We start from the raw sequence: 25,765 nt of genomic DNA, 5'->3' as shown, positions 1-25,765 counted from the left end.
GGTCAGGAACCCCGGATTCAAGGTCACAGCACCAGTCAGCTGGGACAAACACTCTATTGAGGGTCCGGGATGCACACGCAGCCCAGGGGGGAGCAGGGCAGCCTAGGTGAAGAGGCGGATGGTGCCGTCGGCGCCTGAGGAGAAGACCCATGGCTGCGTGGGGTGAAAGGCCACGTCCAGCACGCCCAGGTCTCGCGTCAGCACGTGTCCCCTCAGCACCTTCACGGGCACCAGCAGCGGGTTCTGCAGCAGGTCACTGTTGGCGAGGAAAGGGGCTCAGGTCACGGGCGGCACGGGCCCCCCCCCAGCATGGACAGGGTGGGCAGGGGTCAGCACTCACTTATACACCATCCCATGGCAAACGATGACACTGCCGTCGTCGGAGCCAGAGGCGAAGAGCGGGTACCGGGGGTGGAAAGCCACTGCCCGCAGGGCCTTCTTGTGGTGCCTGGGGAGGACCTGATTGAGAGCAGGCTCAGGAAGGGGGAGGAGCCCACCACACCCTCGGCAGCACCTCACCTTAGCACCCTGTATGGCCGAGTGGAAAGGTCCAGGTCAAACCACACCAACTTGCTGTCATAGCTGCCACAGATGACGTTGTCACCTGGGGGCAGACGTGGTGGTGGGGACCCGACAGCCATGCCTGGCAGGGTACACGCCCCACCTGCCGGGTGCACCCCCCTTGCCCTCACCTGCGGGGTGCACCGCCAGGCTGGACACCCACTTGCAGTTTGGCATCAGCTTCTTGGTTAGCTCCTGGCGCAGCAGGTGGTAGAGGCGGACGCTGCGCTGGGAGGCCACGAGCAGGAAGGGCCGCGCAGGGTGGAAGGCCACACGCTGTACCTGTCCGTGGCTGCGGCGGAAGGGGCTCTGGCTCCGCCGCCGGCTCAGCTGGTGGATCAGCACCTGGGTGTGGCCCGGGGCCGCCAGCACCACAGCCATGTAGTCCCCTCGCCCGTGCCAGGTCACCTGTGTCACTGGCTGCAGGAGAACGAGGGTGGCTGAGCCGGGCCCTCCCCTGCCCTGTGCCCCATCCCCCCCACCTCCACGGCCCCCACACCTTGCCGTGGCGGATGCGCAGCCGCAGGCCCTCCTGGCGCTCCTCCTCTGAGGCTTCCAGCCAGTGGGCGGGCTGCAGGGCGGGCTCCGCGGGTGGGGTGAAGCCGCTCAGCAGCTGGTCCGTGCTGCCCACCACCAGCCGGTCCCCCAGGGCCGGGTTCAGCAGCAGCACCGCGTCCTCTCTGCAGGCCAAAGCCAGATGCAGCCCTTCAGGCCTAGGGCCCTCCCCTGCTGCCACAGGGACCCCCGGGCCTCACACTTACACTGCCACAGCCACCAGGCAGATGGTAGGGTGGGGGTTCCAGGCCACGCTCCTCACCACACCCCCCACAGGCACAGTCCTCATGCAGCGGGCGGTGGCCACCTCCCAGAGCCGCACCGAGCCGTCGTCAGAGCCTGAACATAGCAGACAAGGGCCCTCAGCACCTGGCCCTCCTGCCCAGGCCCCCATGCTGGGGTTGCCCCCACCTCAGGCCCACCTGAAGCCAGCCACTGGCCCCCCGGGGAGACGCTAAGGCAGCGGACAAGGTCTCCATGACCCCTGTAAACCTGCAGAGAAGGGGCAGTGAGGACATGGACAAAGAGAAGGGTGTGCCCCCCCACCCACCCCACCTGCTTACCAGGGCCTGGCACGTGGGGAAAGGCTGCAGGTCCCGTGGCCGGGGCAGCTTGGGGATGAGGTCTTCAGGGTCCACATTCACCTGGAGCAGGAGAGCACGTGGTCACCCGGCTCCCATCCCGTCCCATGGTCCCCCGTCCCCTGCCCAGGTGCCCTGCTGCCCCACATACCCTCATCTTGCGCTGCCGCGGGCACAGATAGAGATCAAGGCAGCGTTCGAAGCGCTCCTGGATGAAGCGGCCGTAGGCAGGCACGGCCCGCAGGCTGGGGAACTTGCGTGGCAGGAAGTTGAGTTTCCTCTCAGCCGGCTCTTGCTGCTCCCATGCCAGGCGCTGTGGAGACAAGGATGAGCCAGGAGCGCAGGGCTGGGAGCTGGAGTACAGACCCCCACCCCAGCACCAGGCCCACCTCCTCCTCGCTGGGCAGGTACTCAGGAGGTGGGTTGTAGGACTCGGCGTGGCCAGGCAGGGCCAGCTTGGGAGCAGGCACGTGCATCTTGTGACGTCCCAGCACAGCGTTGGGGTCCTCCTGGGCCCACAGGTCATAGAAGGTAGGGGTGGGGTCCCGGGGCCGGCGAGGCTGGATCCAGCCCATCTTGATGGCATGCACCAGGCGAGAGACCTGCACACACAGGCCAGGTCAGGGTGGGAGCAGTGGGGGCCGCACCCTGGAGGACAGGGCTGCACCCACCTTCTCCTTCTCCACCAGGGACGGGATGAAACTGCGCTTGTCGGCAGGTCGGTTGGTCACCGGGTGGATCATGAGGTCCCCACTGAAGAAGTCCACAGCTGGCTGGGGGAACAAGCACAGGCCTGTGGGCCAGGGTCCTGCAAGTGCCTGCAGACCCCAGGGGCCAGCTGCTGCCACCTACCTCATATGGATCAAAGCTCACGTCCCCAAACTGGCCCCTTTGCAGCCGCTGGACTAGGGCCACCTGCTCATCTGTCAGCCGCACATCACGTCCCGTCATCCGGTCCTGCACCGTGCGCCTAGGGGGGCCACCCATCAGAGCTATGTTCAAGCCCTGCCCAGCAGGCCTGGCCCCACGCCAGCTTACCAGTAGTCAGGGTCGTCCATCTTGTCCAGGAACTGGTCCAGCTCGTCGCGTGTACGTATGGGCTTGTAGATGCGCTTGCCATCAAGGTCGTAGCCCACGTGGGGGAAGTCATCGTACCACTCCAGGGGCACATTGCCCACCGTGTTCCGGACATCCTGTGGCAGCAGGCCAGCGTGTCAGCACTGGACACCCACCATGCCCATCCCTCCCTTCGAGCCCCCAGGAGACAGATGGGGGGGGGCAAAAGCAAAGGGAGTGGCCTCAAGGCTGGCCAGGGGCAGCACCCAGGCACCCTGACACGTGCCTCTCCCTGGGGTGGGACGTGGCGCAGCGGCCGGCGCTGCCCCCCCACCCCCCTGAGCCCCAGAGGCGCCGGAGCTGTACCTTCACATTTTCCACTGAAGTGGTGCCAACCCCAGAGCCTCCCTCTGGATTCCTTGGCCAGGGCTCTGGGCAGCCACAGACAAGGGTGACCTCATCGCCCGCGGGCTCCCTCCCCTGGCGGGGGCCTTAGGCAAAAGTAGGTAGCCACAGGCAGGGACTCAGGGAAGACCCCACCAACCCACTCAAAGGGGAGGCGGAAGCCACTGTATTCTGCCCTGCAACCTTTTGAGGACCCCCAGCTCCCCCGGTCCTGCCCCCCACCCCACCTCCAGCGGGCAGAACAGCTACATTCCCGGACACACATTCCTGGTCGAGGCCCCTGCCAGCCACCACCCTCCCTCCGCCCAGCATGGAGACTGCTGCCCAGGCGGCCGCTTCCTGCAACAGTAGCCACAGGGGGAGGGGCCCCGAAAAGACTGAGCACAGCTGGGAGCCTGAGGTCCCCTTTGCAGCAGAACAGGACCCCTGGGCCCTGTTCCTCTGCACCTGCCCCTCCCAAGACCTGCTGACTTCAGTCCTCCCAGCAGGCCCATGCCCAGGGGCACCCCCTGTGCCCTTGCCCACCGTTAGGAATGCCTTCCCTTCTGCTCAGCACTGGGGAGGGGGGTTGTCTCTCTCCCGTGCCCCAGGTCTACACAGCCACCCCTGAACTGGACAGACCCTGGGGGGCCCAGTGGCCAGGGGGAGAAGGCCCACAGGAGCACTGGGCAGGGTAACGGGGTGGCTTCTCCAGAGCAGGGGAGCAGCAGGAGCCAGGAAAGGGGAGAGGGATCCAAGCAGAGAGCACAACTTGTGCCAGACCTGGAGGGTGCTGCTGATGCCAGAAGGGGGCAGGTGCAGGACAGACAGGCTGTGCCACCGGGCGACCCCACGGGCAAATCTGGAGGGGGCAGCCAAGGGGTTTGGGGCTGAACTGCAGCCCCTGAATGCTCCTCTGTGCCCCTCCTTTGCCTGGCACAGAAGGCCCAAGTGTACAGGGGAGGGAGAGACAGACAGGGTGTGGCCACGCGCCTGGGCCAGGGCAGCTGGGTTAACTTGGTCATGCCAGGGCAGAAGGCCGGGTCATGGGTCCCACTTGACCCTCCTGCCCCTGCTGAGGGGCGGCGGGAGGGGGCTACACAGCCCCAGCACCACCCAAACTGGCTCCTGCTTCCCGGAGACAGCAAGATGCTCCAGGCCCCTTCAGCGTGGCGAAGGCAGAGGGACGCAGGGCCCCTGCTCCGAGCGCCTCCAGGGGCCGGGAGGCGGGGAGGAGGGCGGGCCGGCGCGGGGGAGGGGCGGCCGCCGCTATAAAGGCCCGGCCCGCGGCCCCGCTCCAGCCCGGGACGCACACGTGCGCGCGGCGCCGCAGCCGCCACCGCGGGCGCCCAGAGACCCGCGCTCCCCGGCCCGGCGCCCGCCCGCCCGCGAGGCCCGGTGGCGGCATGCGCTGCGCGCGGCGGAGCTGACGGCGCGCCCGCCGGCCACATCCCTCGCCATGCTGCGCTCGGCGCCGCCCGGCCGCTACCTGTACCCCGAGGTGAGCCCGCTGTCGGAGGACGAGGACCGCGGCAGCGAGAGCTCGGGCTCCGACGAGAAGCCCTGCCGCGTGCACGCCGCGCGCTGCGGCCTCCAGGGCGCCCGGAGGCGGGCCGGGGGCCGGCGGGCCGTGGGCGGCGGCTCGGGGCCTGGGGGGCGGCCCGGCCGCGAGCCCCGGCAGCGGCACACGGCAAACGCGCGCGAACGGGACCGCACCAACAGCGTGAACACGGCCTTCACGGCGCTGCGCACGCTCATCCCTACCGAGCCGGCCGACCGCAAGCTCTCCAAGATCGAGACGCTGCGCCTGGCCTCCAGCTACATCTCGCACCTGGGCAACGTGCTGCTGGTGGGCGAGGCCTGCGGCGACGGGCAGCCGTGCCACTCGGGGCCTGCCTTCTTCCACGCGGCACGCGCGGGCAGCCCCCCGCCGCCGCCGCCCCCGCCCCCGCCGCCCCCTGCCCGCGACGGCGAGAACGCCCAGCCCAAACAGATCTGCACCTTCTGCCTCAGCAACCAGAGAAAGTTGGTGAGTGTCGGCTGCGGGGCACCCACGGGAAGGGAGGCGCCCCGCCTCCAAATCACCCCTGCAGCCCACACCTGTCGTGGAGAGGGCGGGGCCGAGGCAGGCCGAGGCCCCCAGCAGCACCTGTAACCCGTGTGCCGCCCCGGCCAGGGAGGAAGGAGCACAGGGAGGGTGCAGCTGGAGCAGGCAGGGCTGGGCCTCCCCTGGGCCTTCTCCCCCGGAGTCCCCAGGACACAGGCTCCCACGGGCACCTGAGAGGGCCACCTAGGGCCAGGTGGGGGTCTGGGAGGAAGGCAGGGCAGATCTGGAAAAAGCTGGGGTGCAGGAGCAGGGTTGGCTCAAGCACCCACCCTGCCCCCATGGGAAGGAGACCCTCTGGGGTCCCTGTGTCCCACCACAGCCCCTGCCACAGGCCTAAGGCTTATCAGGCACCTGCCGTCCCTCCCCCAGCCCTTGCCCCTGGGGCTGCCCCCTCAGACACCAGCAAGGCCGTGGGGTTGGCAGGCAGGAGGCTGGCGGGAGACGTGGGGGCTGGGGGAGAGGGCCACGCTGCGGGAGACGCTGGCGGCTGTGATTTACAGCTCCTGCTGTGCTTGGTGGCACCGGAAAAGCAGGGAGAAAATACGGCGCGGCTTTTCCCAATCCCCACTTCCTCTCCAGACAGCATGCGCGAGCTCCTGGGGCCTGAACATCTGGGAAATTTAATGGTACAGTTTCGGCCGTGCAGCAGCGTACTCTCCTCCCCAAACTGCACGGGAAGCTGGGCGAGCGTGGAAGGCAGCTGCCTTCACCGCCCACACCTGGGACAGCACCCAGTGGGGACGTCCAGAGGCACGGGCTGGCACTGGGTCTCTGCCCAGGCCCTGACACTGCCCCTCCCCTCTGCAGAGCAAGGACCGCGACAGAAAGACGGCGATTCGGAGTTAGAGGCGGATGCCGCTGGGCGATGCGCAGAGAGCCCCCCACGGACCTGACTCGGGCACAGGCCTCCTGTGAGGGCGCCCACCAGGCCAGTCCTGCCTCCGGCTAAGAGTGGGGCCGATGGACAGGCAGGCGGTGGCAGGACTCTGAGCTGGCCCCAGCACTTGCCCAGACCCACTGGAACTTTCCGTGCTGGCTTCCTACCTGGGTTTTCTTCTGGTCACTACGTGCTGGCATCTTGTGTCTTTGATATGATAATATAAAGTCTGAAATTTTGTATAATTAAAAACAAAACAATTATCTTCCAAACATGGAAGCACACTGTTCCCTTGAACGGTTCAGGATCCATGCTGAGTCCAGCCTGAGTGGGCACTCCAGCCTCAGGCTCTCTCTTCTCACGTCCTGTGTTCCCTGTGCTGGAGGCACCCTAGGACTCAGGGCCATCCCTCCCAGGCCCGAGGCCAAGTGAGGTGCCTCCTGTCAGGGACAGTGGCCTGGGGGCTAAGGGAGGCTAGCCAGGGAGCAGAGGGCAAGAAAAGGTGAGAGCAAGTCCCCGCCACATGGCGAGGGACTGAGTGGGACACAGCCAGCCCTAGGACAGGGGAGCAGCCTTGCCGGCACCCAGGTACCCCAACAAGGGTAAGGAGGGCAGAGCTTGCAGCACGCAGCACGCGGGGCCCCGGGGAATGGGCACTGCAGCCTTTGCTCACAGAGCCCCAAGAAGTGGAAATGGGGAGAAGGCTGAGCGAGGGGCTGCTTGGCAGAGGGGATTCCCAGGCCTGGGCCGGGTGGCAGCCGCCTGTATGTACCCCTGGGTACCCACACCAGGCCCAGCCTGGCTCCCCCTGCACAAGCTGTGAGCAGAGAAAGGCCACAAGCCTCTGCCCCTAGCCCTGCACTTGGCCCCTTGCAGCGCTGCCCACACTGGGAGGACCCCTGGCCACCTACCACTGTGCTCCACCCGACCCCTCCAAAGGCCCCACCTGCCCGTGAAGAGGGCCATTCAGGCCCCCTCCCTGAGCTGTGTGCAGCTGGCTGACCATTAAAATCCTGCAGGTGACAATTATAGTTTAGTAGTGTGAGCCCCATGGGCACAGCAGAGAAGCAGGGCGGGGCGCCCTCCTGTGGGCCACCTCCCCCACCAACCCAGGCAGCCAGCAGCCTGACTTCCCGCCAGCACCCGCGGGGTGGGGAATGGCCGAGAGCGCCAGGTGCCGGCCCCGGGCCCTCCAGCCCTCAGCGCAGGCTCAGGGCCCCCAGTGACGCACCCTCCTGCCCCAGGGAAGGCCAGGTGCTGAGGCCCACGTGGGCACCCCAACAGGGCAGGGCCAGAGCCGCCTCCCACCCCCCCCATGGATGGGCTCCAGGGACTACAAAGCAGGAAGCAGTGGTGTAATTTTGGAGGAAGTTCTCAAAGCCAGAGCCGTTAAGGATGGAGGGGACTGTGTCCAATCTGATAGAAACGTAACAGGATAAAAAGTCACAACGGCAGGTTCCATTCAGAGAGAAACCCAACCCCAAATTTCCTCTCCTTAATCCTGCAAGAGCCTACAGCTGGCCAAGCAGTGGGGGAGAGGGCAAGCTTGGTCACTGCAGGAGTCCCCCACCCCACCGCCTGCCCGGGGAGCCAGGACCCAGGCAGGGGACCTGGGGGTCCAGCTGTGGGCTGAGAGGGGCACCCCGATGCTGCGAGAACACAACCTGGGGGAGGTGGCCGGCAGGCAGGTGCCCCCAGGATCTCCATGCCTGCCTCTCCAGCCCCACTGGACACCGTCCAGTTCTGTGGGGAGGGTCCATGGCCCACCTGCCTCTCACCCACTGGCCTCACAATTCTATGCCTGGCCCAGGTGGGAGGTGCACCCGAAGATGATGGGTGGCCAGGTGGGCACCCACCTCGCAGTCACAGGGGGACCTGGCCAGTGTGAGGAGCAGATGGGGGGAGCATGCACTTTGTAAGAAGGCCTGAGAGAAGAAAGTGCATTAGGAATGACACCCCTGAGAGCTGAAGGACAGATGGCAGCGAGATGGGGGACATGGGCATCGAGGACCCTTGCCTGGAGCCCAATGCAGGAGGATGGGTCGAGGATGCTGGGAAGGCAGTGGGAGAGGACAGGCCGCTGGGACGGTCCCCAGGGGCCTGGCCGGTCAGGGCACAGTGCATGCAGGCCAAGCCCTTCACTGCTGGGCCTGTGACTCCAACAGCGGCTGCAGCTTGGCCGGCCTCAGGCCTGGGCAGCAGGCCCGGTCGCTCCCTGAGCTGCACCGGTAGCAGCAGCGGCCCCAGCCCGCCAGCCAGCAGGAGAGGAAGGGGAGGGGCGGAGGAGGAGCACGCCGTCACCCTCCACCACTCCAGAAATTCAAACCAGACCGGGGGTGGCGGGCCTGCCCGAGCCCCGAGGCCCCACGCGCGTCCACTCAGCTACTCACAGCCTCCAGGCCAGGATGGCAGGTGCTCCCCACCCACTGCAGCCCGCCTCCTCCCCAGAATGCTAGCCTCACCCTCCACCAACCTGAGGGCCAAGGGACAAAGACCCAGGGCTCCCTGTGTGTGTGCCCCACAGAGGCAGTTGGAAAGGAGGGGCCGGCCAGCACCCTGGGCCAGCAGCCGCCACTGCGGGCCAAGCTGGGCTGGAAACACTCGGATCGGCCTCAGCTGTCAGCTCCCTGTCCCCGGCCCGGGGAATGAGCTGCTGGCGGCACCACATGATTCATCACCAGGCCGCCTGCGCCCGCAGGCCAGCCGGCCCCCACCCTGCTCAGCACCTGCGGGCTGCCAGGAAGCACATGTGACCCCTCAGGGGCCAGCGCCCGTGGACCCCTCCGGGTCAGGCACCGAGCTTGGTCCTGGGAGCCCAGGCTGAGGGCACAGACAGCCCCCAGGTCACACTCTCCTGGGGGGCCACTTTGCCCCAAGGATAAGCCTGTGGGATGAGGCCGGCAGGGGTCCCCCGCCCCCGAGGCTGCACCGGACACAGGCAGCAACTGGCTGATGTGTCGGCTGGGATTTTTCCGCTCTCGATGAGCCCCCTCCCCTCCCCCTCCCCAAAGTGGCTGCAGCTGTCAGGACCGCAGATTGGAACTGCAGGTACGGCGCTGGCCCGCTGCCCACCTCCCTCCCGTGTCTGTCTGCGAGAGAGGAAGCCGGCCCACCTCTGGAATCCTTCACTCTCTCCTCATTCGCCTCTCCCACCTGTCCCCGGGGAGCACGGGGTCAGCCGCCCTCGCTCGGTCTCTCTCTTTTCCCGGCCCCTCTCCGATTACAATGCCGGCAGTGTTCGCTCAGCTCCCCTGCACGAAGCTCCCGCCTGTCTCGAAGCGCCACTCGGCCTTCCTGCACCTCGTCCCTCCTCACCCCTCCACGGTGTTTAATCTCTGTCGGAGTGCCTGGCGGGAGGGGGCTGGGCTGTGCACCCCCGCTCACCTGCTGCAGCTGAACCTACAGAAGGTTCCCGCAGGATGAGTCCTAGTTGACAGACCAAAGGGGAGAAAGCCAGGCCCTCCTCGGCCTCTTCCTGCACCAAAGGCCAAAGCTAGTCGAGAGGACCCCAGCAGGGGACGGGGCCAGAAGCAGAGCCCGCTGGCTGTAGCCGGCTGGGCTGGGATGGGCCAGGCAGGGAACTCAGAACCACTTTGCCCAACCTCCTCTATCAGACTGCCCCTTCCGTTGGCTGACTCAGGTGGCAGGGCACGTCTGCAGAGGCCAGCCCAGATGCCCCCACCTCTGTCTGTCTGGGCCCACCGCTGAGCCAACAGACACGTTCAGGCACAGGGCCCCTCGGAGCCCAATGCTTGGCCTCCACCAGCACCTCTAAGGCTGTGGGGGAGCAAGTCCACGCCCCATGGGTTCCACAGGGTGGGGAGAGGGCTGCCACTGCTCGTGGGTCCTCAGATACCCGAGACCCCCACCCACCTGCCCCTCTCCTGGGGCTGAGGAGGATCCAATGGGCATTCCCATGTGGGGCACCCCAACTCTTGGCTTCCTGCAGGCAGGAGCTCCCAGAAATTCCTTTGGGAGTGCTGGAGGGAACATAGGTTCAGGGACCCTCACTGAGTGGGGCAAAGGCCTGTTCTGAGCCCCACTATTCGAAGACAGAGCTGCTGCTTCAGGTTGGGCCTGATCCCAGAGCTCCACACCTACCCTCAGCACCGCCCAAAGTCTCCTTCTGGAGGACTCACCCTCAGCCCCAAGCACTGCCCACACACAGCAGCCTCTGCCTGTGGCCCCTGGGACATGTGCCTGGTCCCCACTCTGCAGCCAGCACCCCCACCCACCCTTGCCCTCCACACGCCTGCCCTTGCAGCTCCTGGCTCCACTGGCCACACCTCCAAGCCCAGGTAAACCCCTCCTCCCAGGAGGCTGTCCCAGCGCCCTCCACCCACCCGCTGGGTTCCTGCTGCCAAGGAACCGGGCTCCAAGTGGGCACACAGCAGCCCCCAGGCTGCCACCACTCACATGACCCTGCTGGAGGGAGGACATGGCTCTGAAGGAGCCCCACCTTCACCTGCCAGCTGCCGCACAGCCCCCCAGGCCCCAAGAGACCCTGCTCTGTCCCAGCATGCTCACTATACCCCTCGTGAGGGGCAGCTGTTTCTGCCATTGCTGCTCCTCACCGGCCCCACCCTGCTGTCCCCAGGAGAATCCCCTCTCCCAACTAGGAAAATCGGACGCAAAGGGTAGCTCTTGGAAGTGCCAGGCCTACACAGGGTGGGGGCACGCAGGCGGGAGTGGGTGTGTCCCCCCATCCAAGCACTGTGTGCCTGGCCTAGGGTGCAGCCAGGCAGAGGCACCAAGGGGCACTCTGCGGTCACAGCCATCATACCCACCAGGCCCTGCAGCCACCTGCGAGGCCGAAAGTCAGCGGCGCACACAGTATCCCTCCCAGGTGAGGCCGATGGGAGCAGACCAGTGGGAAGGGACCAGACCCAAGGGGCCGCATGAGCCCGGCCAGAGGCCCCGTTCAGAGGCTGGCCGTGGGGGTGGAAGGCCGCCAGGGAGCCTGGGGCGGTCTGCGAGGCCGAGACACGAGCAGGCTGAGCGCCGGGCGCTCTCCACAAACAGCTCGGAAACCTGAGCCCACAGGCTGCGGCTGCCAGCAGCGACGCAAGCGCTCTGAGCACGGGCGGCCAGGACAGGCGGGGGCGGGCGGTCCGGGAGGAGCTGGAGGCCGCCAGCGCTGGAGGCAGCTGCCGGTTCAGTAGCTGGGAGAAGCCATTAACGGCGTTTGGCGAGAGAGCAGAGGGGATCGCGGGCTGTGGATACAGAAAGGCCCGGGCCCGTCCCTGCGGGATCCCGAGTTACAGCCGAGGCCGGGGCGCCGCGGAGCCGGCCAGGGCCGCAGCCCCACCCCCAGCCAGGTCTCAGGTCTCGCAGGGGACAGGAGGGTGTCAGGCCCACAGGGTCGAGAAGGGAGGCTCTTCCCAGCCTCTCTGGCCAGAGTTCACAGCTGCCCTGAACCCCTCACCCTGACCACACTTCCTAGACAGACAGGGCCGCTGCAGGCCAGCCTCAGTTTCTCCCAGCTGCTTGAAACAAAGATATGGGGCCGCCACTATGAAGGCTGCCGGCCCCGCCCCCGCCCCCACCCCACCTCCCTGGGGTCCTGGCGGACGGATGAGATCACGTCTGTGAGGTGAGGGGTAAGGTGGACACATGGGGGTGGGGCGGACATAGCTCGCGGGCTCCTCAGGGCTTCCCCTACTCCACTGTGGCCAGGACCAGGCCCAGCAGCACACCCAAGGGACTTTGGCCCTAGTGCAGCTTAGGATGTGAATTTGGAGGAAGGGACTGAGGAGGGCAAATGTGTGGAAACAGGAAGCTGTAGAGGTGAAACATCCCTCACTAGTCAGTGTTTGGGGAGTGTCCCCAAAGGCTGACCAAGCATAGACCAACAGTCAAAGGGCCCAGAAGCCCCAGCGTGCCCCAGCCCAGGCCTCAGGTCTAGACTCCGAGCAGGGGGCAGGGCGGGGCCAGGGGAGGGGAGGCTGGGAAGTGCTTCCAGTCCACCACGCGGCCGCCCAGCTCGGTTCCCACTGAGGCTCTCTCTCCAGGGAGCACACCCCTCATCAGGAAACCCCTACCAGCTGCTAGGAGCCGTCCAGAGCCTGAGTGGGGTCCTGGCACCACTGGCCACCTCCAAGGACACTGCTGGGAGAAGGGGTTTCCCATCACAGGTGCCAACCAAGCATGGCACAGCCGCAGGGGGTGCAGGCCTCTGCACCCCTTAATACCCTCTCTATCACTCAGGCCCTGCACTCCTTACCCCGTCTGTCCAGGCATCCCATGGGACCCTCGCCACTCCAGCCTCCCAGGCCTGCTCTCTGGAGCCCACCCCACTTTGCTGGGTTGCAGAGATGCAGCCGCAAGCTCAGGGTGCACAGGAACCCTCGGCACATGCGCTTCTCGGGGGAGAGGAAGCATCTGCGGGACCTGGCCTGGCTCCTGAAAGCTGAGCTCTGCCGCCCCCTCGAGCCGCTGGCCGGCTGTGCTGGCAGAAGCGCCGGACGGGCGGGCATCGTGGCTCCCTCCTGTCACTCAGACCAACATATGGGATAGTCATCGCCAGAGGAAGCAGCCCCCAGCCCCCGCAGCCCCCGCAGCGGCTCCGGGACAGGCCCAGCCAGGAGGAGCATCTCTCCGCGGGCAGGCCAAAGGCCCCTCCCCCGGCCTCCGCACTCCATTTACAATCATCATCGATTTCTCAAAATACCAAATATAAAAAAGTAGCCGACAGGATGTGGCTGCCGACAGCCAGAGCCCCTGGGAGAGGGGGAGACAGGCAGGGAGCCGCGTTGCGCTGGCCCCCCCTCACCGAGTGCGCCCGCTGCTCCGGCCAGGAAACCAATTTATTTTGTTTTGTCTCTGTTCTCTGAACGCACAGAGACCGGATTGGGCGGACGGCCAAGGCTCCTGCAGCCGCTGCCAAGAGAGCGCGAGGGTGGGGGTAGAAGCCGAGCAGGGGAGGGGGCGCGTGCCTCCCCAGGCCCCAGGACAGCCCCTGACAGGCGGCAGGAAGAGCTCCTGAGGGGCGAGGACCACTGTCCCTGCAGGGCGCGCAGCACAGCATCGCCTCCTGCCCCCCAGGCCCATGGCCTCAGGAGGCGCACACGTGGGGTGCTTACACCAGGAGGCTTAGCACAGGGGCCGCAGCCCTGCCCAACGGCCAGGATACACCAGGGAGAGGACAAGCGGGCAAGCACCACAGCCACCTCCGGGCTCAGAGCTCCTCAGCTTCCACCCCCTGCCCAACCACCATCAAAGCCTGCGGATACACACAGAGCACCCTCAGCCCAACAACAAGCTTTGCCCTTCGGACCCTCGAACTCGAGAGGGGCGAACAGATCTGCTGAGACCCACAGGGCCTGTGCCTCAAGTAAGCTGGGGAGGGGTCAGAGCACCCAGGGCCACCCGTCTCCTGCAAGAGGCTGGCAGGCGGTGCTGCCCTCCGACCTGGTGGGGCAGCACCTGGGCCTGTCACCCCTATGGCCCAGGGCACATTGCCTCGTGTGGTGGAAGACCCCCCGCCTCTCCATGCCCACCCAGAGCATGAGCACAGCCCCCACAGAGCACTCAGGGGACCCCAGCATCAGCCGGCTACCCCAGAGACATGCCCAGGGGTCCATGGCCCAGGGCTGAGACATGGGCATGGGGCCGCTGTGCCATGCCCAATGCCCCTTCCCTCCCAGGCGATGACACACACATTCCTGCAGTCATGTGTCCCCAACCCCAAAATCGCTCTTCCAGACTGTGAGTGGGGCCCTAGGCCAGGACGCCCACTCAGGCCTAGCTGTGGCCGGGGCAGCACAGCCCACCCAGGGAAGGCCCCCCACCCCTACCCCTCGTGGCCCCAGCCCCACCTCCTCATCAGAGCTGTCTTCTGCGTACTCATCGCCGCCCTGCACTCGCATCTCCTCTGTCCTTGGAGAAGAGGTCTCGGCCTGCGGAGAGAAGAAGAGAGTGGCTACTCAGGACACTGACACCCTTTGACCTCAGGCAGATCCCAGGCCCAGGGTCTTCCGACTTCTCCTCAGTGGTGGGGGGCTTAGGAAGAAGTAATTGTCCCTTCTGCTGACTCTGAGGCCAAGGTTCCTGCCATCCCAATCTCTGAGCAGCTCCAACCTGGCCCTGGGCCTCAAGATTAGACTGGGGACACCCAGGTGCAAGTGGGCTTCTTTGGGGGCCCCACCCAGGGCCCTCTGTCAAGGGCCGGACCCATTACGACATCCAAGCTCTGGGGGAGGGCTCCAGGGAGGGGCTGAGACCTGGTGCCAGACTGGAAAAGGAGCAGTCAGCACCAAAGCCCCCAGCGAGGGCCCAGCCGCCCCCGCACCCCTGAACGAAAAGACAGCTGCAGAGCTCCTGGCCCAACGTCCCCCACCCGGCCCACAGCCGGTCCAGGGTCAAGGGCCAAGGCGGGGGCGGCCACTCAGCGGGAGCAGGTAAGGGCCAGGGGGTCACTCACACCTGGGCCAGTCCATCTGGGGGAGCACGTGGCACTCGCTGTCAGCCACCATCATGGGCCACAGCCCACTCACTCTGAGGGCAAGACCCTCACCCCAGGGGGCCTTGCTGGCTCCAGCAGCAGCTGACAGCCACATCCAGCCCAGCTGGCCAAGGACCCAGAGAGGTACCCCAAACCCTCGGAATGCCAGGGAGACACGGCCCCCAGGCCCCCACCCCGCCCACAGCCCCAGGCCGACCCCGTCCCACCAGGTCAGCGAGTGGGTGCCACGGAGCATTCACATCCCCACTTAGAAAACAGATTCTCTTCTTGAGGGTGTTGAATGTATCAGAACCAGGGTTGATGGGGAAAACAGCCTCACCTCTCACCCCTGGGGGCAGTAAAGTCCTGGGGAGCAGGAGACCCTGGGCGCAGGCGCCCCCGCCCAGAGCCCACTCCCCCTGCCCAGGCAGGAGCCAAGGCCTGCAAGGCTCTCTTCCTCTTGCCTGTTTTTCCCCTCAGTGTAAGGGGGGTGGGAGACTAAGTTTTTTTCCAGGCCAGGAACAAGGCAGGATTCGGTTTCCACGGCTCCCCCCACCCCCTGCTCCCCGTGCTGTGCACTGCAGGAGCCCTGCCCGCTGAAAGTGGGTCAGCACTGCCTGGCGAGCATGGGGCGCGGGCGGAGGGCGCGCCCCAAGCTCCTGCCTCTGCCCAGGGCCCAAAGCTCTCCTCCCATCCTCGCCCGCAGGAGCCTGCCCGCGGCAGCAATCAGCACGCACACCTGCCCTGAGGACGGAGCCAGACCTCAGGGCTGAGCAGTTTCTGAGTCTCCTCAACAGGCACCCCAATGCCAAGCCACAGCCAGGGGCCACTCCTTGTGGCAGGGTCCGCAGTGCTGGCCTCAGGCCGGGCTCCATCGCTGCCCACAGTGCCAGGTCGCCCGATGTTCTCCACCAGATGAACTCCTGCGAGTCCCACACCACTTGTGCCACAGGCCACAGTCATGGGGACCCAGTGGGAGACAGCAGACATCCCTTGTCCTCCAGTGTTCTGTGTGCCTCACACGGCCCTGTGCTGGGCGGCTGGCCCCGGGCACGAGTGTGCAGGCATGAGAGCCAGACGTAGGTGGGTCCCTGGCAAGGGGAGCAAGGGTGGCCGGCTGGGCCCTGAGCTCCCACAAAAACAGACATCTAACACTCCTCGGGGCACTGAGGAGCCGCATCCCTTCCAGACTTGACAGCAGGGCAGACAGCGGCCGCCAGGGGGCAGCAGCGATGTGGGGCGCAGCCCAGCTCCCTAAACCAGAGGTCAGCTCTGGGAAGGAGCAGACCTGGCAAACCCCACCCTTTCAAAGTTTGGAGATACTCTGTTATAGTCGGGCGTTGGGCATTTTTTTTAAAAAGCTTAAGAGTTAAGAAAGAAGATGACTAAACCGTCAAACACAAAAGGACACTAACATGGGAACACAGCTCCACGGTGCACCGCTGTCCTTGCCCTGTCTCTCACATGGCCCAGCACCGGCCGCCAGCATCCGAGACCCCGGGTCCTCAGGTGCAGACACAGGTGGTGGGGTCTTCCCAGATCCACGCAGCCTGCAGCCCACTAGCACATAACCCAAGACAGGCTCAACCCCGCACGGCGCTGTCCCCTAGACATGCTGACATGGACTGCCACAGCAGGCCCAAAGGGAAGCTGGGCTCTGGAGGCAAGTCCCTAGGCCAGGGGACCAAGGGTCTCAAGACGGACATCTCCTGGGGGGTGTGCAGCCTCACATCACAACTGGCGACTCCACAGCCGGGTGGCCGATGAGGGGCAGGCTGTGGGGTGGAGGAGCCCAGAGAGACAGCAGGGGCAGCAAGGTGCACAAGGGATCGGGCCAAGGCACAGCAGGACTGAAGGGATGTCAGGCCAATGGCAAGCCACCCCCGAGGTGCGGGGCATGAGGACACCAGCATGAGGGACCATGGGCCATCAGCAGAGGAGGGCAGCAGGAGGCCGGCAGGAGTGCGGTACCAGCATGTGGGCCGGACCAGAGGCACGGGGGGTGCGGTGGCCACTACGGAGAGAGAGGCTGCACCGCCAACAGGGCAGCAGCCCAGAACACCCTGGGGGCAGGCAAAGGAGAGGCAGGGGAGGGTATGTGCGGGAAGGGCTGCAAGGAAGCAGCGCCAGGAGCCTGGGCCAGGCCTCACCCCGGACCCCAGGTGGCCTCTGGCCGTGGTCCTCAGGGGAACAGGCGCGCTTGCTTCTCCACCCAACCCCAGGACCAGAATATACCACAAGGACCAAAGGAGGGATCCCAAGGGTCTTCTGACAGCCTAAGATGGTATCCAAACAACGGTATCTCATTGTGATTGCAACAGACCCACTCCTGCCCAGCGTCAGGCCCAGCCCAAGCACACCGGCGGCCACCACCAACCAGCCACGCAGCAACACGGGCCTGCCACCTCCTCCTGGAGGTGGGACCATGACAGCCACTGCGGCGGCTCGGACTGGGTCAGGTGAGCTAGAACTTCACTCCCTGCACTGCCTTCTCTGTGGGGTCCAGGTCAGGCCCGCCCACAAGAGGGTTCTGTCAGAGACTTGGAAGGCAGAGGGAAGCAGCAGCCATCACACCTAAAGGTCCCTGTGAGATGCAGCTGGGCTTCTGCGCGTGTCCTTGACATCTCAGAGAGGTGAAATCCAGACCAGTGCTGGTAACACACAGTCTCAGGGGTCCAATGGAGCAAAGACGCTTTGCACCAAGGAGCCTCCAAGAACCTAATACCAGGCTACAGACTCTTGACTGGACAAGAATGCTGCTAAGACTCCCTAAGGTGCCCAACAGAGAGAAGGGATGGCATCAAAGAGCCCTGTGCATATGGCCCATCTAACAGGGAAGACATATATTGATACCTAGGAGACCCACATAGTTTTTAAAGAAAATACACCAGTGGGGTCTGAGAAGGCCCGAGATGATACAAGATGAAAATGCCCCCCATTTCTCAGGAAAAAAGAAGGTGACTCAGAGGAGGAGCACAGTCATTTTCAGGAGCAGGAGCCTGTCCTGCACAAAGAAATGGCCACGTGTGCCCAGCAATTTCAGGACCACCACAGGCCAGCGACTGCTACGTGCTACCTGCTTCCCCCAATTTAGAACAGAGCTATTTAACGTGTGACTGCGCACCACCACGGCACATGGCTGTGGGGAGGAGCCCAAGGAGCTTCACCTACACCTGTGCCTGGTTTGGACAAGACCCTGTGGCTGGGGCCGAAGCTGACATGGCAACAAGGTGAGGTTCTAAGGAGCCTGGGGGCAGGTGGAATGTGACTGTGGCTGTTTCAAACCATGGCTACAAACCTTTGACTTTCTTCTCATCAAGAGGCAGAGTCTATGTGCCCCTAACTCGAATCTGGGGGTGTTCTGGATGCTTCCCCTCTCCAAGGGAAGCAGCCCAAACTGACAATACATGCTCTGGGTCTAGGTCATGAAGGACCTGCAGCTCTGCCTGGCACGCCGGACGCTTGCCCTCAGAGCCCCGAGTCCTCATAGAGGGGAACAGACAGGTAGACAAGGATGCCAAGCGAGCGCCAGCTATTCAGGTCACACCAGGCTGGACACATGAGAGAAGAGGCCCCTGCTGTTATTGCTTGGGATGCTCACCTGAGCCCCAGAACATGTGATGCGATGTGAGAGATGGTCCTCCTAGGACAGAATCTGCCAGAACCCCACAGGGGCACAGGAGAAGCTGATGTGCTCTCTGCAGTGGAGCCTAATTCTCTGCGGGAACACAGCTGAGGGAGGCTGTGGGATCCCCCCAGTCCCACTGACCATGATACCCCAGATGTGACACCACCACACCCTGCCTGAACTCTGATGCCCAGAAACGAGAGTGCCCTAAAATGGCTGTGTGATGCTGCGATGGGGAATGGAACAGGAGGGGCGCCCACAGGGGCAGCCACTCCAGCCACCGGTTCACGCCCACGGCTCCCTGGTGCACACCCAGGCACTAGTTGCTGGAAGGAGGCTCCATTAAGTAGCCAGTGAGAATCCTGGGCACGCCTCCTCCTAGTCCCCACATCACACTCCACCAGATGGCGCCAACACCCAGACCCCAGAGTACACAGGGACACCACGGCCTGGACTCCCGGACCCCCACAGCCCACTTCCTCCCCTCCTGGTGGCCCCCACCCACAATTCTCCAGAGCCATGATGAGCCCCAGGGGGCTCCTCCTACACAGGGGCTTGCAGTAAGCTCCACACACAGACGGCACGGGCAGAACTCATCTCAAATTATCTGGAAAATGCTCCTTACACATTGGGCATTACTACTGGGTCTTTCGTTACATTCTTGAACATGGCAAGCAGACTGAACTAATGAAAATGGAAACTTCTGCACAAAAGAGTAAGAATGCAAAATAGAAAAAAATCCCATATGAATAAAAAGAACCAAACCAAACAGGCCAAGTAGGAAAAAACGGATCTAAACAAGCACAAAAGGAAAGAAACAGCTTCAAGCACACAAATCCACATGACACAAGGAATGGAGAGAAGATGCGACGTCGGCGACATCATCTTTCCTGTGGGCTGGAAAGGCCTGCTACAAGGCCCGTTACGAGCACCAGAGAGCACCGCTGCGAGGATGCAAGGAGGGGAGACGCTCCTGCTGCCAAGGGGCCCAGCGTGAATGGGGACACGGGCTCAGATGGGGCAGGGGGCATGTGGGGGTGGGAGGCCTAAGGAAATTCTCCTCTGATGTCAATTTTCTCCCCAAACTGAGAGCCACGCCACTGCCTGAGGGTGGAGACAGGAAGGGAGTGCGTGAACAGCAGGGAGCCAAGGTGAGGTGGGAGGCGGACGGGGTGGGGAGCAGGACTGTGGCCGAGGGCAACATGTGGAGGAGTGACACCTGGCATGCAGGGGGCATGTGGGGGACACACAGCACCGGGCTCCACTCAGCTTCCTTTGGTGATGCTGGTGCAGCCGTTGGGCACAGGGTTCCCTGGCCAGACAGGCTTGCAGACATGCTGTCAGAAGGGTGAGGGGCACGGGCTGGAGCATGGGCCCAGGTGACTGGGGGACTGGCCAGTAGACAGGGACTCAGGTCAAAGAGGCAGTGAAGGTCAGGGACAAGGGACAGGGCTGTCAGTTCTGAGGGGACCTGGAGGGAGGGGACTGGAGACAGGAGCAGGTGCTGGGAGTGGAAGCAAGGGAAGCGAGCTGACCCGGGAAGAAGATGAGATGGGACAGCAGAGAAGTGAGAGCTCCCCACCCCAAGGCTACACCGAATCCAAAATGGGCAAGCAAATCCACAGCTGTAAGCAGGTCAAGGCCATGGGGCCTCGCTGTGGATACACTGGGCCCTTCAAGGGACCTGCTCCAAGGAGGAAGGTCAGAGAGACACCAGCGCACGGCCCCACCTTTCTAGGCCCTTGCTCCCACCACTTACTGGCCCCCCAAATACACCGTGCTCTTCCTCACCTGAGTGCCTTCCACCAACAGCTAGGTGAGGAAGCTGAGAAGAGTACCCTCCAGCTCCTGCCAGCACCCCGACCATACCTCACGAGACCCTGCAGTCAGCCTGTGGCGACGCCCGATTCCCAGAAACAGTGAGGTCCATCTCAGCCATGAGCGAAGGCCCCAGGCAAGCAGAGGGCGGGGCCGGAGCCGCAGGATGAAGGCCAAGCTGGGCAGAGAGACCCAGGTTAAGAGGAGGCAAACGTGCAGGGTCCACATGGCATCCTGTAACCCACGCGGACAGAACAGAAACGAAACTCACAGAGCCGGAGCCCAACCCTCGAAACACGACAGGAATGAGCACTCTGCACGTCACACACTTACAGGTTCAGCTAAAACGGTTCTCAGAGAAACAGGAAAAGATGCCTCACTCCTAATGAAGGAAAAAAATCATAAAGCAACAAGAAGAGACTTTTCTCCCCATTTATCAGAGTGGGAAAAATAAAGAAGTTTAACCACACACTGTTGGCAGGGAGTGGGAAACAGGTGCCCCAGGGGTGGCTGCCAGGAGTGCGCAGTGGCACAACTCCGGGAAGGACACTCTGGAATTCCTTCCACAATTAAAAATGCACTGACCCTCTGACCCGGAAATTCTTCTTGGAATTTAATCCTAGAATTGCTTGCACGTGTGAGAACGAGCATAAAGGAGGCGACTGCAGCATCACTTGTAACAGTGGGCGATGGCAGCTGCCCACCCACTGGGGCTAGTCAGGCTGGCACCGCAGACACGGCGCACCAGGAGGGCTATGCACAACCCGCGGAGACAGAGGCACGGCAGAAGACAGCGCGCAGGGGTGCTCGCCTTTGTCAGGAAACAATCAGACACTGCACAGACAGGAGCGTGGATGTGCAGACAACGCCCTGAAAGAGACCCAAGGACCAGAGACAGTGGTTGTCCTCAACCAGGAACAGGGCTGGGGAGGGCAGGACGTCCCTCAGGAGCTCCCAAGTGCTCTCCAGCACCCCTAGATGCTACATCATTCAATCACAAACACCCCTTACAAAGAAAGTGGTGGACATCTTTAAGTTGACACCAAAGGCCCAAGAGGAAGCGAAAGGTGAGAGGGAGGTGCATGCCACACAGCAGGACCAAGAGGGGCCTAGACTGAACAGGGCCGCTCCCACGAACGGGGCCATGTCACCAGGGCAACCAGAGCACCTAAGCAGGCAAGAAGGCAGGGCTTCTGCAGCTGGGCCCACAGCCATCTCTCCCTGTGGGAAAGGAAGGCAGAGGCCCAGTGACATCTCCATGGAACATGCCAATGGCCATCTGGCTGGGTCCTTATCTACGGAATGCTTTCAGCAGGATGTTCCCAGCCTGGGACAGCCTGTGGCACAGGCCGGAATCCACAGATTTACGGGGCACAGCTCCCTGAAAATGACCTCTCAGCCTCACAACTACCAGAATAGCAAAACAAACCAACTGCCTCCTTCCTGTGTAGCTGACTTGGCTGCCTTTGTCACCTGATTAGTGCTTCTGGGCCAAGCACACCTGCCACAGGCGGAAAGGTCCGGGGCGCCACACCCACAATTAGGACCTCTCTCTGCTGGCCACTGCCTCAAGACAGGTGTCGTTGACATCACACAAGCGTTCAGCCTGACACCGTGGCAGCATGCCCTTCAGACGCATGAAGCAGAGTGGTCAAGAAGGGGGGCAACTGCCCACCCATCTTGGTAGGAAGTGGTGGAAGCCTTCACACAGGTTATGGGGGACACATCTTGTCAAAGGAATGTGAAGGAAACAGCAACAGGAGCTGGCTAAGGGACAAGTGGGAGCACAGAGCAGAAGAGAAGTTAGCAGAAACCTGCATGGCGTGGTGGTCAGCAGCGGCCCTGATATGAACCAGGCCCCAGAAAGGAGGCAGCTGGAGGGCAAGACAGTAGGGCTGTCTTCTCACCACAGATGTCACCTTCTCTTCAGGGAGTCCCCAGGCAAACATCAGTTTCACTTGCAAAGCATCTCAGCTAAGACCACCAATTATTTGAAAGACTACACAGGCAGGGGCCGGCCCCACGGCCGAGGGGTTAAGTTCGAGCGCTCTGCTTTGGTGGCCCAGGGTTTCACATCCTGAGTGTGGACCTAGCACCGCTCATCAGGCCATGCTGAGATGGCATCCCACATAGCACAGCCAGAAGCACCACAACTAGAATATACAACTATGTACCACGGAGCTTTGGGGAGAAGAAGAAGAAGATTGGCAACAGATGTTAGCTCAGGGACAATCTTAAAAAAAAAAAAAGAAAAGGGGAAACAGATCCAGAAAGATTATTAAACTATTATCTGTTATTACCTGTGGTCACCAACTGCATCAAGCAGTGAATAGGAACTTACACCCTTTATTCAATAGTGTTGATGTAAGATTTGGTTTTTTGTGGAGGAGGGTATATCTTGTAATTTTAAAAAGTTAAAAAGGCAGGGGGAGGGGCTGGCCTGGTGGCACAGAGGTTAAGTTCACACGTTCCGCTTCTCAGCGGCCCAGGGTGTGCCGGTTCGGATCCCACTTGCAGATGTGGCACCACTTGGCAAAAGCCATGCTGTGGTAGGCATCCCATGTATAAAGTAGAGGAAGATGGGCACGGATGTTAGCTCAGGGCCAGTCTTCCTCAGCAAAAAGAGGAGGATTGGCAGTAGTTAGCTCAGGGCTAATCTTCCTTAAAAAAAAAAAAAATTGGGGGAAACAGTCGCCTGTAATCCTACAAAACGTGGTCAACGCAGTTAATGCGTCACCTCCTCTCTGTGCACGTCAGTGTTATAACGAAAGCCTGAATAGTGGAAGGTTTAAGTCTGATTTTAAATCTTTTCTTCCCAGGAAACAGATCAAACAAGCATGCCTTTTTGGTTTCCATTACAGGAGGAGACTCCTATACGAGCCAAGGTCATAACTTCCAGAACACCATGGCCATCGGAAGTATAAACACCTGTGGTTATAAACTTGTTTCTGAAACGTCCTAAACAACAAACGCCTTATTTCAGTTAAGTTAAGATTCCTCTCGGGGGGGCCCGGTGGCGCAGTGGTTAAGTTCACGTGCTCCACTTCGACAGCCTGGGGTTCACGGGTTTGGACTCCAGTGCAGACCTACACACTGCTCATCAAACCATGCTGTGGCGGCATCCCATGTACAAAATAGAGGAAGACTAGCACAGATGTTAGCTCAGGGACACTCTTCTTCACCAAAAAAAAAAAAAAAGAAAGAAAAAGATTCCTCTCACTTTTCTCACTTAAGAGCAGGGTACACCCTTCCCCATCATCACAGCAACAGATACGATGCCAAAGCCTCCACCCATGGGGCCACTCGGGCTCCTGCACAGCTGGGGTGGAATGGAGCTCCTGCTCAGCTCACCCCCTCACGTGTGTCCTTCGAGCCCCTCCCAGGCAGGCCCCCACAGGCAAATGCCCACCTCAAGCTTTGCCCTAGGAAACCCACCCTACAAGTGAACCTAGCAAAGCGGGCTGAGTCCCATGGAGAGGTGACGTCAGAATCACTGAGGTAGAGGCCCAGGCGTGTGGACTTTTAGAGTTCCTGTGAACAGAGCACCGAACTGTGCTTGAAGACCAGTGCCCTAGACCTCCAAGAACTCCAGCTCCAAACAAGGTCTACCCAGCCCCAAATGTGCCCCCAGGAGCATCAGAGGAGAGAGGAGGGCCTTGGAGTCCCCAAGGAAACTTGGAGAAAGCAGTGTGGGGACACCCACCCAGAGACCCTGGGGGGCACCTTCATCTAGTGGGAGAGCCCACTGGGAGGCTCCTCACTCACCCACCGCACCTGCTGCCCAGTGGTCTTCTCCATCCCACTGTGGTTCTCATCACCGCTGGCTCCATTCTCTTCCTCGGCAGTGGTGTCTGCACTACTGTCACTGCCAGAATCTTCCAGGCCTGAGAACACACTCTCCTCGCTGTCAGAGAGGCCGGAATCTCTGCCATCACCAAGGCTGAGGGCAGGGGCGCAAAGAAGAGACAGCTGCAAGGAGCACAGTGTTAATGCTAGCCAGACCCCACAGCCCGACCACTGGCCTCGCCCACCAGGCACCAGGCACTGACCCATGCGTCTGTGTGGCCAGCCTCCAAGGCCACAGCCCTCAGGTCACAAGCTTCCACCTTCACCAGAACCATCCACCCAACCCAGGCCTTCCTTACCGTCCACCTCTGCTGACAGCATGGTTGCCTGCCCTTGGAAGGGACATTTAATTCCTAGCATCTCACAAGGGAAGGACTTTGCAAGGACAATGTCCCCTTCTTAGAGCCCAGTTCCATTGCATTAGCAACACTGGCTCTCCAACCTCTGCACCCCACCCTGGCACTCAAGGTCCCAGAGCTATAAGGGCACCAAGGCAGGGACTGTGGCCAGCAGAGGACCAGAATCCCTGAGGGGTTTTTCCCATCTGACATAGAAGCCTCCATACCCTACCAGATTGGGACCGACAGTTGATCACTAAGTTGTAAATGTTGGCTCAGGAGTAATAAAAATGATGCAAGCTTTACTTAAAAACATGTATATACCTGTTCAGCCACTCCTGGGGTAGGACCAAGCAGAGCTCTGCTGTCCAGACACCATCTCATCCCTAACTCTACAGGACACAATGCACAGTGGGTGGGCCCTGTCATTGCCTTTTAAAAGTGGAGCAAGAACTTGTAGACCTTTAGAAAGCATTTGAGTGCAGAATCCTACATTTCACTGTTTCTCAAAAGTTTACAAGTCTCTCACCTAATTGGACAGCCAGAACTTACCAGTTATTCCACAGCACTCAACTTAGTTTTCATGGAAGCAACTCTGACAGACACTCACTCACGCTGCTTATCTCCAATATCTAGTCAGCTACACAGTGACAGTGGCAAGTGTTCCTGATGAGTATAGAGCCCACTGGTGGAAGTAGGCAAGCCTGGCGCCCAGAGCTGCCAGCTGGCAGCAGACCGCTCGAGGACAGGTCACAAGGCAAAGGGGCAGCCTGAGAATACAGCTAGGTGGAGTCGGCTGAGAGGCTCGACTGTACATGCCTTCTACGACTGTCTACGACCCAGATTTGATGACACCCCCACAACCAAACCGGGGTTCAGCTGGACAGGAGTAGCGGCAATAGAGCCAAAACAGTGTGTCCAATGCAGCAGGCACTCGGTTCTATTCACGCTTTCTTATTCCCATATCCATTTTTAATTTTGACAGAGGATCTAACATACTAGCAGTGTACAAACATATAAGTATTTAACAGCGGTGCAAGCTCAGATCTTAACAGTAGAATGTATAATTCAAAGGGTCTGAGAGGCTGCTGCACAGGACGCCAGCTCTCCTTCCCATGCCTCTCCTGCGCAGACTTTTCTTCCGACCCACAGAGCCGCCCCGCCCCCACTCCAGCCGCCCCTTGAGCAGGGGGTGCTCTCTGCCCAGGACTCCCCTCACAAGGCCACTTCCAGCAGAGGGCAGGCGACCCCTTCTTCCTCGCATTCCCAGACCCGCCGCACGCTGGGAGGGTTCGCCGTGGGCCGGAGGGCCGAGGAGCCTCCACGTGCGGCCCGCGCCCCGCCGCCCGCGCCCCGCCGCCCTGCTCCCGCTCCCGCTCCGCGCAGCCCGCTGTCACCTCCTCTGGCTCCGGCACGGGCTCCGGCTCGGGCGGCCGCTTCTCGGGCCGCGCCCCCTTCGCCGCCGTAGCACACCCTGCGCCCCGTGCGCCCGCCATGCTCCCCGGCCTGTCCCGACCCGCTTCGCCACTTCCGGCAGCGACCCGGCCGCTTGGGCCTGGGGGCGGGGCCCG

The 25,765-nt window shown here is 62.4% G+C and overlaps 2 protein-coding genes across 4 annotated transcripts; one reads left to right on the top strand and one right to left on the bottom strand.

The window, feature by feature from the left end:
- Nucleotides 1–30: 30 nt before the first annotated feature.
- BOP1 (BOP1 ribosomal biogenesis factor) lies at nt 31–25,722 on the bottom strand. 3 transcript variants are annotated; one of them, XM_046642437.1, is made up of 16 exons: nt 25,592–25,722; nt 23,776–23,979; nt 13,939–14,019; nt 2,736–2,890; nt 2,550–2,667; nt 2,369–2,470; nt 2,087–2,299; nt 1,849–2,010; nt 1,680–1,760; nt 1,539–1,608; nt 1,323–1,455; nt 1,061–1,241; nt 693–981; nt 520–604; nt 341–448; nt 31–256 (listed from the first exon to the last, which is right to left on the bottom strand). In XM_046642437.1, the coding sequence occupies exons 1-16, from the start codon at nt 25,688–25,690 to the stop codon at nt 103–105; spliced, it is 2,235 nt and encodes a 744-aa protein (XP_046498393.1). In that variant the 5' UTR covers nt 25,691–25,722; the 3' UTR covers nt 31–102. The 3 variants fall into 3 exon arrangements, with proteins under 3 accessions (XP_046498393.1, XP_046498394.1, XP_046498395.1); XM_046642438.1 differs by having other exon boundaries at nt 23,785–23,979; XM_046642439.1 differs by lacking the exon at nt 23,776–23,979 and having other exon boundaries at nt 25,592–25,700.
- Nucleotides 2,902–10,382, top strand: SCX (scleraxis bHLH transcription factor). Its single transcript, XM_046642440.1, has 2 exons — nt 2,902–5,166; nt 6,052–10,382. The coding sequence occupies exons 1-2, from the start codon at nt 3,937–3,939 to the stop codon at nt 6,088–6,090; spliced, it is 1,269 nt and encodes a 422-aa protein (XP_046498396.1). The 5' UTR covers nt 2,902–3,936; the 3' UTR covers nt 6,091–10,382.
- Nucleotides 25,723–25,765: the final 43 nt, after the last annotated feature.

This window comes from Equus quagga, chromosome 16, assembly GCF_021613505.1.
Source record: "Equus quagga isolate Etosha38 chromosome 16, UCLA_HA_Equagga_1.0, whole genome shotgun sequence".
NCBI lineage: Eukaryota > Metazoa > Chordata > Mammalia > Perissodactyla > Equidae > Equus > Equus quagga.
The sequence above is the reverse complement of the archived record's forward strand: the minus strand, read 5'-3'. Positions and strand labels throughout refer to the sequence as shown.

What these genes read in the sequence shown, in the direction of transcription:
- SCX (XM_046642440.1), top strand. Translation starts at nt 3,937, where the DNA reads ATGCCAGAAGGGGGCAGGTGCAGGACAGACAGGCTGTGCCACCGGGCG. An exon ending in TCAGCAACCAGAGAAAGTTG is followed by an intron (nt 5,167 to 6,051) that starts GTGAGTGTCGGC and finishes TCCCCTCTGCAG; the next exon opens with AGCAAGGACCGCGACAGAAA.
- BOP1 (XM_046642437.1), bottom strand. Translation starts at nt 25,690, where the DNA reads ATGGCGGGCGCACGGGGCGCAGGGTGTGCTACGGCGGCGAAGGGGGCG. An exon ending in ATGGACGACCCTGACTACTG is followed by an intron (nt 2,668 to 2,735) that starts GTAAGCTGGCGT and finishes TGGCCCCCCTAG; the next exon opens with GCGCACGGTGCAGGACCGGA. An exon ending in TCCCCACGTGCCAGGCCCTG is followed by an intron (nt 1,609 to 1,679) that starts GTAAGCAGGTGG and finishes CCTTCTCTGCAG; the next exon opens with GTTTACAGGGGTCATGGAGA.